The sequence below is a fragment of the Neomonachus schauinslandi genome, chromosome 8 (assembly GCF_002201575.2).
Source record: "Neomonachus schauinslandi chromosome 8, ASM220157v2, whole genome shotgun sequence".
Taxonomy (NCBI): Eukaryota; Metazoa; Chordata; class Mammalia; order Carnivora; family Phocidae; genus Neomonachus; species Neomonachus schauinslandi.
In genome coordinates, this window is record NC_058410.1 from 74,716,856 (window position 1) to 74,733,679 (window position 16,824).

The following is a 16,824-nucleotide window of genomic DNA, read 5'->3' on the forward strand; positions in this document are numbered from 1 at the left end:
ACGAGAATGTAGGTGAAAACTGTCAACTAAATGTAAATGCAATTAAAATAATTTGTGTACCAAGAGGCTGGTTTAAGAAGCCAACTAGATTATATAAAGATGTAGACATCAGCCTATCTAGGGAAAGTTACGAGAGAACTGGAGATGTCTGAGTTTGGGCAGAATCACAGATATAAAAACACAGAGTGGAGAGAATGAAAACAGACATGGACTGGATAGAAAATGGGAAAAAAAATCATCAAGGGGGACTTAAAAAGCAGAACTACTACAATCTGTCCTATTGGTTAACAAATGGAGTTTGCCTTCTCAGATCAGATGTTTCTTTCACTGTTAATCTACTTTTTAGTAACACTAGTTTCCTAGTGGAGAAAGCAGATGCAAAATCCAGCTTGTCATGTGTGATCACAAGCTTTGTTTATTTAAAAATGAAATCCTGAGAAAGGAAAATAGATTTAAGTTAAAACAGGAGCAAACAAAAAAAGATCATCCAGTTCTTTAGAGCCAGAAAAAAAGAAAAAAACAGCAATTCTTTAACCTCCAATCTAAAATACAGGATATAGAAAACGTCTTCCTTTTGCTTAACTAGGACACTGGCTTTAATGACAGTCCCGGGACCGACTTTCCCATCACTGACTACCATTCGGTGGCTGACCATACCACCTTTCCAGTCCCCTAAATTAAACTGCAATCCAAAAGTAATTAAAGGGTAAAGAGATGAATTTATCCTGAGGGAAAAGGCATAATATGCTTGAACCCTCCATACAACTAGTTTCCAAATGTAACTGAGGTGTAATCTTTTGTTTATATTCCTGCCAAGATGTACCTGTAAGAGAGGGACTTTTACTACTAAGCTCTTGACTGATAAAGAGTGCCCTTGTTTTGGTGTTCTGCTCTTCATCAGAACTGTAACACCTCCTCAATAATAAATAAAAAGTCAGACATGTTTCCATAAAAATGATTTCTCCTTTCACTTCACCAGTCTACACTTGAAGACAGACTTCCTTCCTGTTTACCTCTCTTGTATTTGTTGAGATCCAGACCTGGGTTTGTGTCTCAGTATTTGGTCCAGATGTGGCAACTTTTGCTGCCACATCACAAGCATCAAAAAGCCACCCTCACCTGATGCTTGGCCATCTCCAATCCCTCCAAAATCACTGTCTTAAAGTCCTCCTCCTTGTCCTGTGGAAGGAAAGAGGAGAACTCATAGCCTTTGTTCCAATGACAAGTATGCTTGGCCATGAAGACCTTGTTTAAAGTGTAGAAAATGCTTTCTAATCAAAACTGTTTTATTCTTCTGGGGGACACGTTTTCAGCAAAAGGCTGTCTTGTTTATCCCTTAGATACAGAGAGGGGTCTTATAGAAACGGTCAATACTAATGAGATGTAGGGATGACAGAAAGTGCATGTGCCTGGGGTCATATACATCATCACATGGCTTCTGGATTTATCGTCACGATTATTTTTTCAAACCCTGTAATATCAAAGTGAGAAGTACTCAAGTCCTATCCTAAACTCTGGATCCAACTTTCATCTTCGTCTCTGCCCTTTCACTTAGTTCCTAAAGAATTTTAAAATCAAGTTCCTCAGATCCTTCAAGCACAACCTCCTCTTTAATCACTTTCTTCCATCCCATTGTTTGTGGAATGTGGGTTAGTTTAGGGGCAGCTGCCTGATTAGGGGACCCCAGAAGACTGGAAAATTTCTGAGCACTCAAAGCACATATTGCAAACCCCAAAAGCACATCCCCAAACTTTACATTTTTGAAAAGAATAAAAAAATTTAAAAATTTTGTGTTGTTTTTTTTTTTGTAAGTAATCTCTGCACCCAACGTGGGGCTTGAACTCATGACCCCAAGATCAAGGGTTGGATGCGTGACCAATGGAGTCAGCCAGGTGTCCCTGAAAATTTTTTAATGTTAAAAAAAGACAAAAGATTTGGAATAAAGGCTCACTGATGAGCATGCCAAATTCACTATCCTCTGCGGCAAAGATCTCTAGCCTGATGCATACTGAAAGATATAAAGTACGTAAAACAGGCTATAAATACACTTTACAAATTTTGTCTTATACTTAAAAAGAATGCAATACCTTTGCCCTTTTCCGAAGAAGTTTTGCTAGTCGAACCACGTAAGGTTTAAATTCTCGTTGGTGTATGCCCTGCCTTCTGACTTCCAAACCGGAGTCATCTGAGGCTTCTGGAATAAAGGCCCATCGGTACCTACGTATAGAAGAATTTCAACACTGCTAAGACAAGATGTGCCATGTAAGACGAGGCCACATGAGTGCAGTGGAAAGATCACGACCCCACCACTCAAACAGATTCCAGTGGCAGCTGTGCTGCTTGCAGCCCCGTCACCCAGGGCAGGATTCTTCATCTGACCCTTTTCTTCCCCATGAAATAAAGATACTATTAAGTACCTCACAGGGTTGTAAACTGTAAATAAGCAAAGTGTTCATTTTTGGTCAGGAGCATAAAGCAAGTAATTGAAATGATTCCATCCTCATTTGTTAATGGGCAAAATCTCTACCATGTACTTGGCCAGGTGATCCCACACACACAAGGAGGCAAAGAAATAAAAAAATTAAGTAGGACTTCTTTCATACCTCCCTTGTATTTTTGTTTTTATTTTCGTCTTCAATAAGTGAAATTAATATCTGACTATGGGAAAAGTTCAAACAGTATAAAAGGACATAGTAAAGAAAAGGGGTCTGTCTCCCTCTCACCACAGGATCCATGAATAGCACGTTTCCTGTGTGTCCACCCAGGGTTCGTGAATAGGGCACATCTGCCCACAACCATCCTCCTTTTTAATGAAGTTTACAAAAGCATGACTATTACTTTTTCTGATTTAATTAGATATCTTGGAGATAATATCCTATAAAAACCCCATTCTCTTTAACAACTACACAGAACTCCCGTGTTGGAATGAACTGAATTTACCCGTCCTAGATTGTCCCATTTCTTGCTATTACAAATAATGCCACAACGGCTACCCTCACGTAATGCTGACTTTTGTACACATCTGACAGTATAGCGATAGGGTAAGTTCTTGGAAACAATTACTGGCTTAAAGTGTATCTTGAATTTTGGTAAATACAACTTCCTTGGAGAATTACTGGACAGTATCTGTGTATGCTTGCAACTAGAATAATGCTTCTCTTAAGGTTACAGAGAAATATACTTTTAGATCTTTACCATTATGATGGTTATTTGTAAGTGGAACTTCTCTTATGAGTATGGCTTTTCCAGTGTTTACAGGTCATTTCTTTTCTATGAACCATTTGTTAACTGTCAATGGCTCATTTTCCTACTGGGTTACTGATTTTTACATATTAAGTTCACAAATATCTTTCCCCAACTCATTGCTGCCTTTTCCACTTCATGGTAGTTTTTGGTCACACAGAAACCTTTAAGATTTTTTATGGTTATTAAATATCTTTAACTTCTGAAATATATATCATGTGTAGAAAGATATTACTCTTTCAAGATTAAATTCTCCATGTCATCTTCTACTACTTTATAGATTTTTAAAAAAACAGTTTAAAAAAAAATTAGTACTTTTTTTTTTTTTTTTAGTATTACAGCCTGTTTCATCCCTTTTCTTTAGTAAGGCTGTCCTAACAAGTAAACAGGATGAACTCATTTTGGTTCTGATCACGGAAGCCAAAAATCAGTACCATGAGCATACTACTTAATGTTCTTCCTAGAGCCCCGAAGACTATAGTTCTATCACTTTTGTGACGATAAGCCTCCTAAATGAATTCTGGCCACTCTTTCCGACAATTCTGCTTAGGGTCCCTTTCTGAATTTCTTCAGGAGTAACATCAGTTTAAAGATATGTGACTCCTCAAATTTATTAAGAAGTAGGTGTACTTTTCAAATGGAAGGAAAAAAGGAACTAGAAATAATCTATAAAGAATTTCTAGTTCTTACCATTAAATTTAGTGAAAAGTAAGCTTGTGAAACAGCACTTTTTAGAGACTTAAGCATGTCCAGCCAGTATAGAAAGCAGATTCTGGTAGCTTACTCTTTATCCTACCGATAACTCCATTCCAGAAGAAAAATAAAACACATTATATATAAAAACATATTTAATCATATGGATAAATTCTCAAGTTATCTTAGCTACATTTGATAAAACAATCTTACATAGTTTGCCTATTAAAAAATTTAAATATGAAAAGCCATAATGAAAGATTTTTGAACACTTATGAGAATTTACTTCTATTAAGTTTCTCCCTAGTCCCCTCTGCTATCATCTCTCCAATTCAGTTCACTATCATCTGAAATGAAAGCCTCCTTGATTCCAGGCTTGCCCATCTCCAGTCCTCTGTCCAAACTATGCAGCCAAAGTAAAACTCCTAAAATGCAAGTCTGGTAACATCACTTCATTCCTTATTATGATTCAGTGGGTTCCTGCTGTCCTTAGGTTCAAGTCAAATGCTCTAATACAGCTCACAAGGCCTTACATTATTCAGCCCCTTTCCAGCCTCTTCTCACAACATTCTGCTCCTACAATATTGATTCCTCAGCATTTCACACAAACCAGGTCCATTCCAACCCCCCAGACTCCACGTGTTGTCCCCCTTGTTCTTCACCATGTCAGGATAAATCTGCACTGGGGCCTAAAGCTAGGAGGGGGTCTCTGCTGTATGACCTCAATAGCCTCCTGCATGTCAGCTATCAGAACACCCAGCATGCATTCAACTGGACTGGAAGCTGCTGAGTCACATATCCCACTGCCTCACATACGGTAGGTATTCAATTTGTTAACTAAATGCTGTTAATTTATCCACAGCAACCATTTACTTCCAGTTAACTGTTGCACTCCCCCCAAAATATTTCAACTTACACAAAAAACTTTTAAATTAGTCCTAGATGTCAGTTACCAAAGCAAATGCATTTTCAAAAATACCCATTTAAGATCCTTGCTTTTACTTACATCTGAAACTGAGGAAGATTTTCGGAGGGCAATGCCAGAGCCAAATCCAAAAATTTGCAAGCAGAGAGATAGAGGTTTAACCACCGCTGGCTGTTATATGAAGTAGAAAAGCCATTACCTCCTGTGTAGGTTGTCTCCAGACCAGCCACAGAGGGGCCTGAAGTCCTGTAAGCAGCAGACAGTGATGTCAGCAGTTGCACCCATTTCCTTACAGGTGATTCCCAAAGTGCCAGCTAACAGTTCTCATTCCGGTACGTGTACCAGTAACTGCTGAGCAAGGTCATGACTAAATTAATTTTGCTCTTTTCCAATAAAGCTTCCCCTCCCCCCCTTCCCCACCCTTTTTTAGGCGGGGTGAGAGAGTGAGCAGAGGAGGGGCAGAGGGAGAGGCAAAGAGAATCTCAAGCGGCCTCCAAGCCCAGTGCAGACCCCAATGTGGGGCTCGATCTCAGGACCTTGAGATCGTGACCTGAGCCAAAATGAAGAGTCGGGGGGCTTAACTGACTGAGCCACACAGGTGCCCCTAAAAAGTTCACTTATGTTGAAAATGTAAAAATAGTACAGAATAACAAGTTACACTCAAGAAATAGAAAAATACAAGCTGTAAAACCAACAGACCTCCCTATTACTCGATGTCTCTCTGTAAAGATTGGGGGGGAGGTCTTTCTATAAAAACAGTTATTAGGACTGGTGAATTTTTTTTTTTTTTTAAATAGACCTAGCACTGAAGAATAAAATATATTCAAGACACATGGTGTTAAAGGAAACTTTTCAATTTATAAACTTACTTGTACAAAAGTTCCTACATATATAAAAAACTATTCAGTCATATTAGTACATTACCTGTACTAAAAAGAATAAAGTGTAGTACACTGAGATCATGCTGGAAGATCTGGATATATGGATACGTTATTTACAGGTTACCTGACATGATAGGTTTTGCTGATGTTTCAGGGACAACATATGACCTACCAAAACCAACACAGCTCAGGAGCTGAAATAATATTGCTTTAAACTAAATTTGTCTCGAAGACAAAGGCCATGCGTGTTGACAGTTTAGTCTAAAATGGTTAAGGAATAAATGACACTATATTATATCCAAATATGATCATTTGGATCAATTATATCCAAATAACAGATGAATATACAAAGTATTCATATAAAACAGTATCTATACTCTCCTAGTTGTAACATTCGGGATGACTAGGATACTGAACACTGACAAGAAAATATGGAAATGTATTACATATTACCGTGAAATATCTTCGTCAGCGGTGAGTTCCTGCTCCATCAGTAAAAATACCTGTACCTGAAGACCATGAAATTCACGTTAAATATTTAAACTTGACATTTAATGTTTCTTTCAAGTTCTCTTTAGGATATATTTTCATTAAACCAAAAATAAATTTTAGGGTCCGATCAAATTAAACCATACCTAGTTTCTGAAAGTTAAACTGCAAAGTTAGCACAGAGCCTTCCTAATAACTTGACTGACCTGGGATGAAGCCAGGCTTTTGTCTGGTGATGATGGAACATGGTTACAGTTACTTTAAAAAAATATTAAAGCCAATGTCTTTGTGAGGATTATAAAGATTTGGGTTTTCGGAGTTACAGATTCACTTCCCTTTCTTTACTCATGTCCTCTTCCCCAGCTCCCCAAATCACTCAGGTGAGGGTGATGGTATGGTCCAGGGAGGAGAATGGATGGGTGTGGTGGGACTCAGGAAGGCTGATTGTTTGGGAGATTACAAAATCTATGAAAGTCTCCATAAAGGAAGCTTAGCTCGGGTAAGTGCTGCCCTTCCAGAGTGAGCACGAGCCTCATGGCAGCTAACCCAGCGAAGCCAGCTCGCAGGCCTCCAGGGGCACCGCCACAGCGGCCTGCAACCAGGCCTGGAAGCCATGACCAAAAATCTGGTGTTCTTAAAGAGAAGACATGAAACCAGATCAGACGAAGTAACGATTTCCAAGGAAGTTTCAGCTGTGTGGAGATGGAATCTGACTAGTTTTACCATTTTCTTTCTTTCTTTTTTTTTTTTAAAGATTTTATTCATTTCTTTGACAGAGAGAGAGAGAGAGAGAGAGAAAGCACAAGCAGGCAGAGAGGCAGGCAGAGGGAGAGGGAGAAGCAGGTTCTCCACTGAGCAGGGAGCCCGACATGGGGCTTGATCCCAGGATTCCGGGATCACGACCCGAGCCGAAGGCAGCCGCTCAACCGACTGAGCCACCCAGGCGCCCCTAGTTTTACCATTTTCAACTGTAAAAATTGTCAGTAACAAGCTTATTAACGAGAGTTCGGTTCTTTTCCAAGATTAATTTTTATCCAGTAAGCCTGCTGATGCTAATCACACTGTTTTAACCTCAGGATTAAAATTAACTCACAAGTTCTGTAATCATGGTAGGCCAGAGTGAGGTAAGATGTTGTGGAGACATTCTTAAAAGTAACACTCTGAAAAACAGGAATACTTGCGAGTGAAGAGTTGGCACCTGGGGCAAACGGAGACTCTCAACCAATCTCTCTGAAAGACATGCAGTGTATTTTCAATAGGTTAATAGTGACGATCATTTTCATGTAAGCTTTTCCATATAAGCTAGCCTACTACTTCTCGAACTATCTGGTGAAGGATCAATTTAAAAAATAAATTTCCAAACTGTTGCAGATTGTTACTTTAATAAAATACAATAAAAATGAATTACTAGAAAAAAGTCAAAGGAAGATATAAAATACAGATGCCATTTTCTTATTAGATTCAACAGATTCTGTCAAATTTTCATAAGTAAGTTTAAAATGCTTACTCTAAATTTCTGTACTTATCATGGACGGGATAATAGCCTGGTACTGGTCCAGAGACCACACTTTTGAGTAGCACTGATTTGGTCAGCTTTAAAAATAAAATCACATGATAAATAGTGTGCAATGTTGCCTATCAGACCGGTAGAAAGGGTTAGGAAAGACGCAGCCATTTATCTTCTGAGAGAAATGATCTCACTAAAGAGATGACAACTGTCCTTCCCAGCCCACCCAGTCCCCAGTGGTGGCTGTTGAAGCTGGTGGCTGCATACGTGCACGAACCTCGGTATGGAACAATTCTGCCCCAGGCCAAGTTCATCTAAACCCATTTGGTAAAGCTGATAATCAAAAACCTTATGCAATCCCCCATACAAATGACAGATCTCAAATGTTACTTCTGGCCAAAATGTCTCGGCTCTGCCTATATTTTAGCTCTCCTTAAACAGCCCCTTACCCACAATAAAAAAAAATCCCACTAACATGTCTGCCCGCAGCAAAATAGTCTTATGCCTCATCTTTAAACATGAATTCTTTAGGAAACTCAAACCAAACAAAAATAGAGACCATATTTAGGCAAATACTATAAATTCAGTGCTTGATGTTTTTTTACATGCTGGTGATGGTAATTTTTGTTGATTCTGCAGAACAGATTTCTGTTTCTACAACATTCTCCATCCACCTACACTGGGTATATTTCACCCCAACTTATAGCTTAAGGAAAGTATTTCCTAAGGAACAAAAAAACATAGTTTGGAAGACACAGAAAATAGGTTTTCACTATTTACCTTGTATATCTGGAAGATATTTCTGGTACTGGTCAATTTCACTGCTAAAAATAGCAAATGCTAATCTTTTGAGAAGCATGGCTCTCTGCTCTAGCTCCACATCTCGGTTTGCAAAGAGGTTAAGGGAACTGCTCTGAGCCACAGCTACACGAGCTGAAAGAGGAACGCAAGCGAGAGGTTGTGATACACTCCTGCAGTCATATGCAAAAAGATTATTCTGTCATTTTTTTTTTTATTCTTACGTTAATCCCCATATATTACATCATTAGTTTTAGATGAAGTGTTCCATGATTCACTGTTTGTGCATAACACCCAGTGCTCCATGCAGAATGTGCCCTCCTCAATACCCACCACCAAGCTAACCCATCCTCCCAACCCCTCCCCTCTAGAACCCTCAGTTTGTTTTTCAGAGTCCATCGTCTCTCATGGTTCGTCTACCCCTCCGATTTGCCCCGCTTCATTCTTCCCTCCCGCTACCTTCTTCTTCTTTTTTTTTTTCTTAACATATATTGCATTATTTGTTTCAGAGGTACAGATCTGAGATTCAGCAGTCTTGCACAATTCACAGCGCTTACCAGAGCACATACCCTCCCCAGTGTCTATCACCCAGTCACCCCAACCCTCCCACCCCACACCCCACACCCCACTCCAGCAACCCTCAGTTTGTTTCCTGCAATTAAGAATTCCTCATATCAGTGAGATCATATGCTACATGTCTTTCTCTGTTTGACTTATTTCACTCAACATAATACCCTCCAGTTCCATCCACGTCGTTGCAAATGGCAAGATCTCATTCCTTTTAATGGCTGCATAATATTCCATTGTATATATATACCACCTCTTCTTTATCCATTCATCTGTCGATGGACATCTTGGCTCTTTCCACAGTTTGGCTATTGTGGACATTGCTGCTATAAACATCGGGGTGCACGTACCCCTTCGGATCCCTACTTTTGTATCTTTGGGGTAAATACCCAGTAGTGCAACTGCTGGATCATATGGTAGCTCTATTTTCAACTTTTTGAGGAATCTCCATACCGCTTTCCAGAGTGGCTGCACCACCTTGCATTCCCACCAACAGTGTAGGAGGGTTCCCCTTTCTCCGCATCCCCGCCAACATCTGTCATTTCCTGACTTGTTAATTTTAGCCATTCTGACTGGTGTGAGGTGGTATCTCATTGAGGTTTTGATTTGGATTTCCCTGATGCCGAGCGATATTGAGCATTTTTTCATGTGTCTGTTGGCCATTTGGATGTCTTCTTTGGAAAAATGTCTCTTCATGTCTTCTGCCCATTTCTTGATTGGATTCTTTGTTCTTTGGGTGTTGAGTTTGATGAGTTCTTTATAGATTTTGGATACTAGCCCTTTATCTGATATGTCATTTGCAAATATCTTCTCCCATTCTGTCGGTTGTCTTTTGGTTTTGTTGACTGTTTCCTTTGCTTTGCAAAAGCTTTTTATCTTGATGAAGTCCCAATAGTTCATTTTTGCCCTTGCTTCCCTTGCCTTTGGCGATGTTTCTAGGAAGAAGTTGCTTCGGCTGAGGTCAAAGAGGTTGCTGCCTGTGTTCTCCTTTAGGATTTTGATGGACTCCTGTCTCACATTGAGGTCTTTCAACCATTTGGAGTCTTTTTTTGTGTGTGGTGTAAGGAAATGGTCCAGTTTCACTCTTCTGCATGTGGCTATCCAATTTTCCCAACACCATTTGTTGAAGAGACTGTCTTTGTTCCATTGGACATTCTTTCCTGCTTTGTCAAAGAGGAGTTGACCATAGAGTTGAGGGTCCATTTCTGGGCTCTCTATTCTGTTCCATTGATCTATGTGTCTGTTTTTGTGCCAGTACCATGCTGTCTTGATGATGACAGCTTTGTAATAGAGCTGGAAGTCCAGAACTGTGATGCCGCCAGCTTTGCTTTTCTTTTTCAACATTCCTCTGGCTATGCGGGGTCTTTTCTGGTTCCATACAAATTTTAGGATAATTTGTTCCATTTCTTTGAAAAAAGTGGATGGTATTTTGATGGGGATTGCATTGAATGTGTAGATTGCTCTAGGTAGCATTGACATCTTCACAACATTTGTTCTTCCAATCCATGAGCATGGAACATTTTTCCATTTCTTTGTGTCTTCCTCAATTTCTTTCATGAGCCTTTATAGTCTTCTGAGTACAGATCCTTTGTCTCTTTGGTTAGATTTATTCCTAGGTATCTTATGGTTTTGGGTGCAATTGTAAATGGGATCGACTCCTTAATTTCTATTTCTTCTGTCTTGTTGGTGTATAGGAATGCCACTGACTTCTGTGCATTGATTTTATATCCTGCCACTTTACTGAATTCCTGTATGAGTTCTAGCAGTTTTGGGGTGGAGTCTTTGGGGTTTTCCACATAAAGTATCATATCATCTGCAAAGAGTGAGAGTTTGACTTCTTCTTTGCCAATTTGGATGCCTTTGATTTCTTTTTGTTGTCTGATTGCTGTGGCTAGGACTTCCAATACTATGTTGAATAGCAGTGGTGATAGTGGACATCCCTGCTGCATTCCTGACCTTAGGGGGAAAGCTCTCAGTTTTTCCCCATTGAGAATGATATTCGCTGTAGGTTTTTCATAGATGGCTTTTATGATATTGAGGTATGTACCCTCTATGCCTATACTCTGAAGAGTTTTGATCAAGAAAGGATGCTGTACTTTGTCAAAAGCTTTTTCTGCATCTATTGAGAGGATCATATGGTTCTTGTTCTTTCTTTTATTAATGTATTGTATCACGTTGATTGATTTGCGGATGTTGAACCAACCTTGCAGCCCAGGGATAAATCCCACTTGGTCGTGGTGAATAATCCTTTTAATGTACTGTTGGATCCTGTTGGCTAGTATTTTGGTGAGAATTTTTGCATCCATGTTCATCAGGGATATTGGTCTGTAATTCTCCTTTTTGATGGGGTCTTTGGTTTTGGGATCAAGGTAATGCTGGCCTCATAAAATGAGTTTGGAAGTTTTCCTTCCATTTCTGTTTTTTGGAACAGTTTCAGAAGAATAGGTATTAATTCTTCTTGAAATGTTTGGTAGAATTCCCCTGGGAAACCATCTGGCCCTGGGCTTTTGTTTTTTGGGAGATTTTTGATGACTGCTTCAATTTCCTTAGTGGTTATAGGTCTGTTCAGGTTTTCTATTTCATCCTGGTTCAGTTTTGGTAGTTGATACATCTCTAGGAATGCCTCCATTTCTTCCAGGTTATCTAATTTGCTGGCATAGAGCTGCTCATAATATGTTCTTATAATTGTTTGTATTTCTTTGGTGTTGGTTGTGATCTCTCCTCTTTCATTCATGATTTTGTTGATTTGGGTCATTTCTCTTCTCTTTTTGATAAGTCTGGCCAGGGGTTTATCAATCTTGTTAATTCTTTCAAAGAACCAGCTCCTAGTTTCATTGATCTGTTCTACTGTTTAGTTTCTATTTCATTGATTTCTGCTCTGATCTTTATTATTTCTCTTCTCCTGCTGGGTTTAGGCTTTATTTGCTGTTCTTTCTCCAGCTCCTTTAGGTGTAGGGTTAGGTTGTGTACTTGAGACCTTTCTTGTTTCTTGAGAAAGGCTTGTATTGCTATATACTTTCCTCTTAGGACTGCCTTTGCTGCATCCCAAAGATTTTGAATAGTTGTGTTTTCATTTTCATTGGTTTCCATGTATTTTTTTAATTCTTCTTTAATTTCCTGGTTGACCCATTCATTCTTCAGTAGGATGCTCTTTAGCCTCCATGTATTTGAGTTCTTTCTGACTTTCTTCTTGTGATTGAGTTCTAGTTTCAAAGCATTGTGGTCTGAAAATAGGCAGGGAATGATCCCAATCTTTTGGTACCGGTTGAGACCTGATTTATGACCTAGGATGTGATCGATTCTGGAGAATGTTCCATGGGCACTAGAGAAGAATGTGTATTCCGTTGCTTTGGGGTGGAATGTTCTGAATATGTCTGTGAAGTCCATTTGGTCCAGTGTGTCATTTAAAGTCTTTATTTCCTTGTTGATCTTTTGCTTAGACGATCTCTCCATTTCAGTGAGGGGGGGTGTTAAAGTCCCCCACTATTATTGTATTGTTTTTGATGTGTTTCTTTGCTTTTGTTATTAATTGCCTTATATAATTGGCTGCTCCCATGTTAGGGGCATAGATATTTATAATTCTTAGATCTTCTTGTTGGATAGATCCTTTAAGTAGGATATAATGTCCTTCCTCATCTCTTATTACAGTCTTTGGTTTAAAATCTAATTTGTCTGATATAAGGATTGCCACCCCAGCTTTCTTTTGGTGTCCATTAGCATGATAAATGGTTTTCCACCCCCTCACTTTCAATCTGGGGGTGTCTGTGGTTCTAAAATGAGTCTCTTGCAGACAGCATATCAATGGGTCTTGTTTTTTAATACAGTCTGATAGCCTGTGTCTTTTGATTGGGGCATTTAGCCCATTCACATTCAGGGTAACTATTGAAAGATAGGAATTTAGTGCCATTGTATTGCCTGTAAGGTGACTGTTACCGTATATTGTCTGTGTTCCTTTCTGGTCTATGTTGCTTTTAGGCTCTCTCTTTGCTTAGAGGACCCCTTTCAAGATTTCCTGTAGGGCTGGTTTTGTGTTTGCAAATTCCTTTAGTTTTTGTTTGTCCTGGAAGCTTTTTACCTCTCCTTCAATTTTCAATGACAGCCTAGCTGGATATAGGATTCTTGGCTGCATATTTTTCTCATTTAGTGCTCTGAATATATCCTGCCAGTCCTTTCTGGCCTGCCAGGTCTCTGTGGATAGGTCTGTTGCCAATCTAATGTTTCTACCCTTGTAGGTTACATATCTCTTCTCCCGAGCTGCTTTCAGGATTTTCTCTTTGTCTATGAGACTCGTAAGTTTTACTATTAGATGTCGGGGTGTTGACCTATTTTTATTGATTTTGAGAGGGGTTCTCTGTGCTTCCTGGATTTTCATGCCTTTCCTTCCCCAAATTAGGGAAGTTCTCTGCTATAATTTGCTCCATTATACCTTCTGCCCCTCTCTCTCTTTCTTCTTCTTCTGGGATCCCAATTATTCTAATGTTGTTTCGTCTTATGGTATCGCTTATCTCTCGAATTCTGCCCTCGTGATCCAGTAGTTGTTTATCTCTTTCTCAGCTTCTTTATTTTCCATCATTTCATCTTTTATATTACTGATTCTCTCTTCTGCCTCATTTATTCTAGCAGTTAGCACCCCCATTTTTGATTGCACCTCATTAATAGCCTTTTTGATTTCTACTTGGTTGGATTTTAGTTCTTTTACTTCTCCAGAAAGGGTTTCTCTAATAACTTCCATATTTTTTTCAAGCCCAGCTAGTATCTTTAAAGTGATGATTCTGAACTCTAGATCTGACATCGTACTAATGTCCATATTGAGTAGGTCCCTGGTAGTCGGTACTACCTCTTGTTCTTTTTGTTGAGGTGATTTTTTCCATCTTGTCATTTTGTGCAGAGAATAGATTAATGAGAGAACAAAATGCTAGCAGAGTAACAACGTCCCCAGAAAATATACTTTAAACAAATCAGAAAAGACCTGAAGCAGTGGGAAAAGAAAGGGAAAGAGACAAAAAAAGAAAAAGAAAAAGATAAAGATAAAAACAAAAACAAAACAAAACAACAACAACAACAAAAAAACCAGAATGTGATCAAATATGATCAGGCTGGTATATAGATCAGTGCCACACACTAGATTTGGGGTGTATTTTGGTCTTTTGGAAGAACGTGCCTCCCAAAATTTTAAAGAAAGAAAAACTTACATATGTACAAAAATAAGGGTTGATATGATGAAGGGATGGAATATGACTGTAAAGATGGAAACTATAAAAAATTTTATAAAAGGAATTGATAAGAAGTTGTTTGAAAAAAGAAGAGGATTTAAAAAAAGAAAAAAGAAAAAAAAAGGGAGAGAATGTGATCAGGCAGGGGAATAGAAAACACCATATACTAGAGATTTAGGGTATATTTTAATCTGTTAGAAGAAACTATCTCAAAATTTTAAAGAGAGAACAACTTACATATATAAGCCAAAAATACGGGTAACTACTACGAAGGGATAGAATATGACTCTAAAAATGAAAAATAAAAATTTTTTTTAAAAAAAGGGATTGGTTGAAAAAAGGAAAAAGAAAAATTCAAAAAAGAAAAAAAGACAGTTAAAAAAAAAATTAACTTTGAAAGACTACAGAATCATGGTAAAAAAGCCATGAATTCTATGTGCAGTATTCCCCTAGCGGTGGAGTTCTGCCGTTCTCATTGATCGGTAAACTTGGTCTTGGCTGGCTGTTCTCGCTGATCTTCTGGGGGAGGGGCCTGTTGCCGTGGTTTCCAAATGTCTCTGCCGGAGGCGGAACTGCCCCGCCCTTGCCCCCTCCCGGCTAAGTAATCTGCTCGGGTTTGTTCTCCGGGGCTTTTGTTCCCTGCGAGCTTTCCGTACAGCTTTGGGGGCGGAGAGCGAAAATGGCGGCCTCCCAATCTCCGCCCGAGGAGCCGAGAACTCGGGGCCCCACTCCTCAGTGCGCCCCCAGAGAAAAGCCGTCAGTCACTCCCGTCTCCCCGGTCTCCGGCTGCCCTCCGTGCTCACCCGGCCTGTGACCGTGCGTTTCTATCTCTGGCACCCGACCCCGGGTGGAGTCTCCAAACCCAGCAGATCCCTGCGGCACACTCCTGCACGGCTCCTCCCAGGGGAGGAAGGTGAGTCTCCCCGGATCTGCCGCTTGTTGGGTCCCTGCTGGAGGAGCAGGGGCCCGACTGTGCCGCGGATCACGGTTTATGGCAACCCCGAGCTGAGAGCCCGCGCCTGGGCTCCGCCTCTGCAGCCGGCTTCCCTGCTCCGTTACCTGGGAGCTCTGCCACACTCAGGCACCCCTGATCTTTCTGTGACCCCGAGGGTCCTGAGACCACACTGTCCCGGAGGGTTCCACTCCCCGCTTAGCCACCAGAGTGACGTCCCTCAGCGCAGCCGACTTCTAAAAGTTCCGATTTTGTGCTCCGCGGCTCTATCACTTGCCAGAAGCGGCGGATGGAGGCCCCTCCCCCGCCGTCTATCCTCCCGAATATCGCCTCGGATTCACTTCTCCGCACGTCCTACCTTCCAGAAAGTGGTCGCTTTTCTGATGAGAGAGTTGTTGCTATTCTTTTCTTCGATCTCCTGTTGAGTTTGTAGGTGTTCAGAATGGTTTGATCCCTATGCAGCTGAATTCCTGAGAGGAGACGAAATCCAGGTCTCCTACTCCTCCGCCATCTTGCTCCGCCCTCCAATTATTCTGTCATCTGTTTTTAAAAATGGCTAGACACCCTGTGACTTCCAAGGGTGGGAGGAGCTTGGGGTAGAGGATTCTCGGCTCTTCTCTGGGGCAGAAGGGCTGGCAAACAGACCCAGCACAGGGGAGCAATTGTGAATGTGGAGAGAGAGGAAGATTTAGAAAATTCCGAACACCAACAATGGCATTTTATAAAACCCTTTCACATTTCATGCCATCTGCCTAATGCCTCATTGCTTTAAAAATAATATCTGGCCTGCCCTTTGTAATTTTTGTTCCCTGCATGGAATGCTTTGCCCTTAGGCCTTCCCAGGGTTGGCTTCTTTAGTTTCACCTCACCTGTCAGCTCTTTAGGTGTTACTTAAAATCTATCATATCACCCTACTTTCTTCACAACTATTGACTCCCTGAAATAATCTTATTTATTTGATTAAGGTTAGCATAATGGCCTGGCCCATTTTTGTCTTTTAATAAATATTTGTTGAACAGATGAATTTGAACCTTAAAACAACCCTGTGATGATCAGAGGATGGAGAATATGCTGCCCCTTTTCCAGATGGGAAACTACAGCTTTTGTTCAAGAACTTACACGAAATCATCAGACTTACCCTGCTTTAGTGCTAGTCATTAGTTTAGTAACTTTATACTTAAAAAAAACAAAACAGAACAAAACAAAAAACAACCCCAGGGCACCTGGCTGGCTCAGTCGGAAGAGCTTGTGACTCCTGATCTCAGGATGGTGAGTTCGAGCCCCATGTTGGATGCAGAGATTACTTAAAATAAATAAATAAAATTAAAAAAAAACAAGAAAACCCTTTTTTCAGATGAAATACTATAGGAACCCTACTATATAAAACCAATCAAGACAGAGTAGAAGGCGGGTAGAGAGTGATTCTGATCTTCTCAGTCCTTCTTTTTCTTCCTTCAGAGGAGATAAACAGAGCCCCAGCATTTAGAGTGACTTGTCTGACAGGCTGAACCCAGCTGTCAGCCCTTCCCTGCCCCCTCAACTTGTCAGTCTTTCAT

General features: G+C 40.2%; 1 protein-coding gene across 5 annotated transcripts in view; it reads right to left on the reverse strand.

The window, feature by feature from the left end:
* DOP1A (DOP1 leucine zipper like protein A) overlaps positions 1-16,824 on the reverse strand; it is a 78,089-nt gene that overhangs the window by 1,305 nt on the left and 59,960 nt on the right. For 4 of the 5 annotated variants that reach the window (XM_044917618.1, XM_044917616.1, XM_044917617.1 and 1 more), the window contains 5 exons: positions 8,519-8,671; positions 7,325-7,461; positions 6,196-6,251; positions 4,943-5,107; positions 2,088-2,217 (listed from right to left, as the gene is read on the reverse strand). In XM_044917618.1, the coding sequence (XP_044773553.1) occupies positions 2,088-2,217; positions 4,943-5,107; positions 6,196-6,251; positions 7,325-7,461; positions 8,519-8,671 (641 nt within the window). Of the gene's footprint in view, positions 1-1,119; positions 1,180-2,087; positions 2,218-4,942; positions 5,108-6,195; positions 6,252-7,324; positions 7,462-8,518; positions 8,672-16,824 lie in introns of all 5 variants that reach the window. The other variant, XM_044917615.1, reaches the window with a different exon arrangement.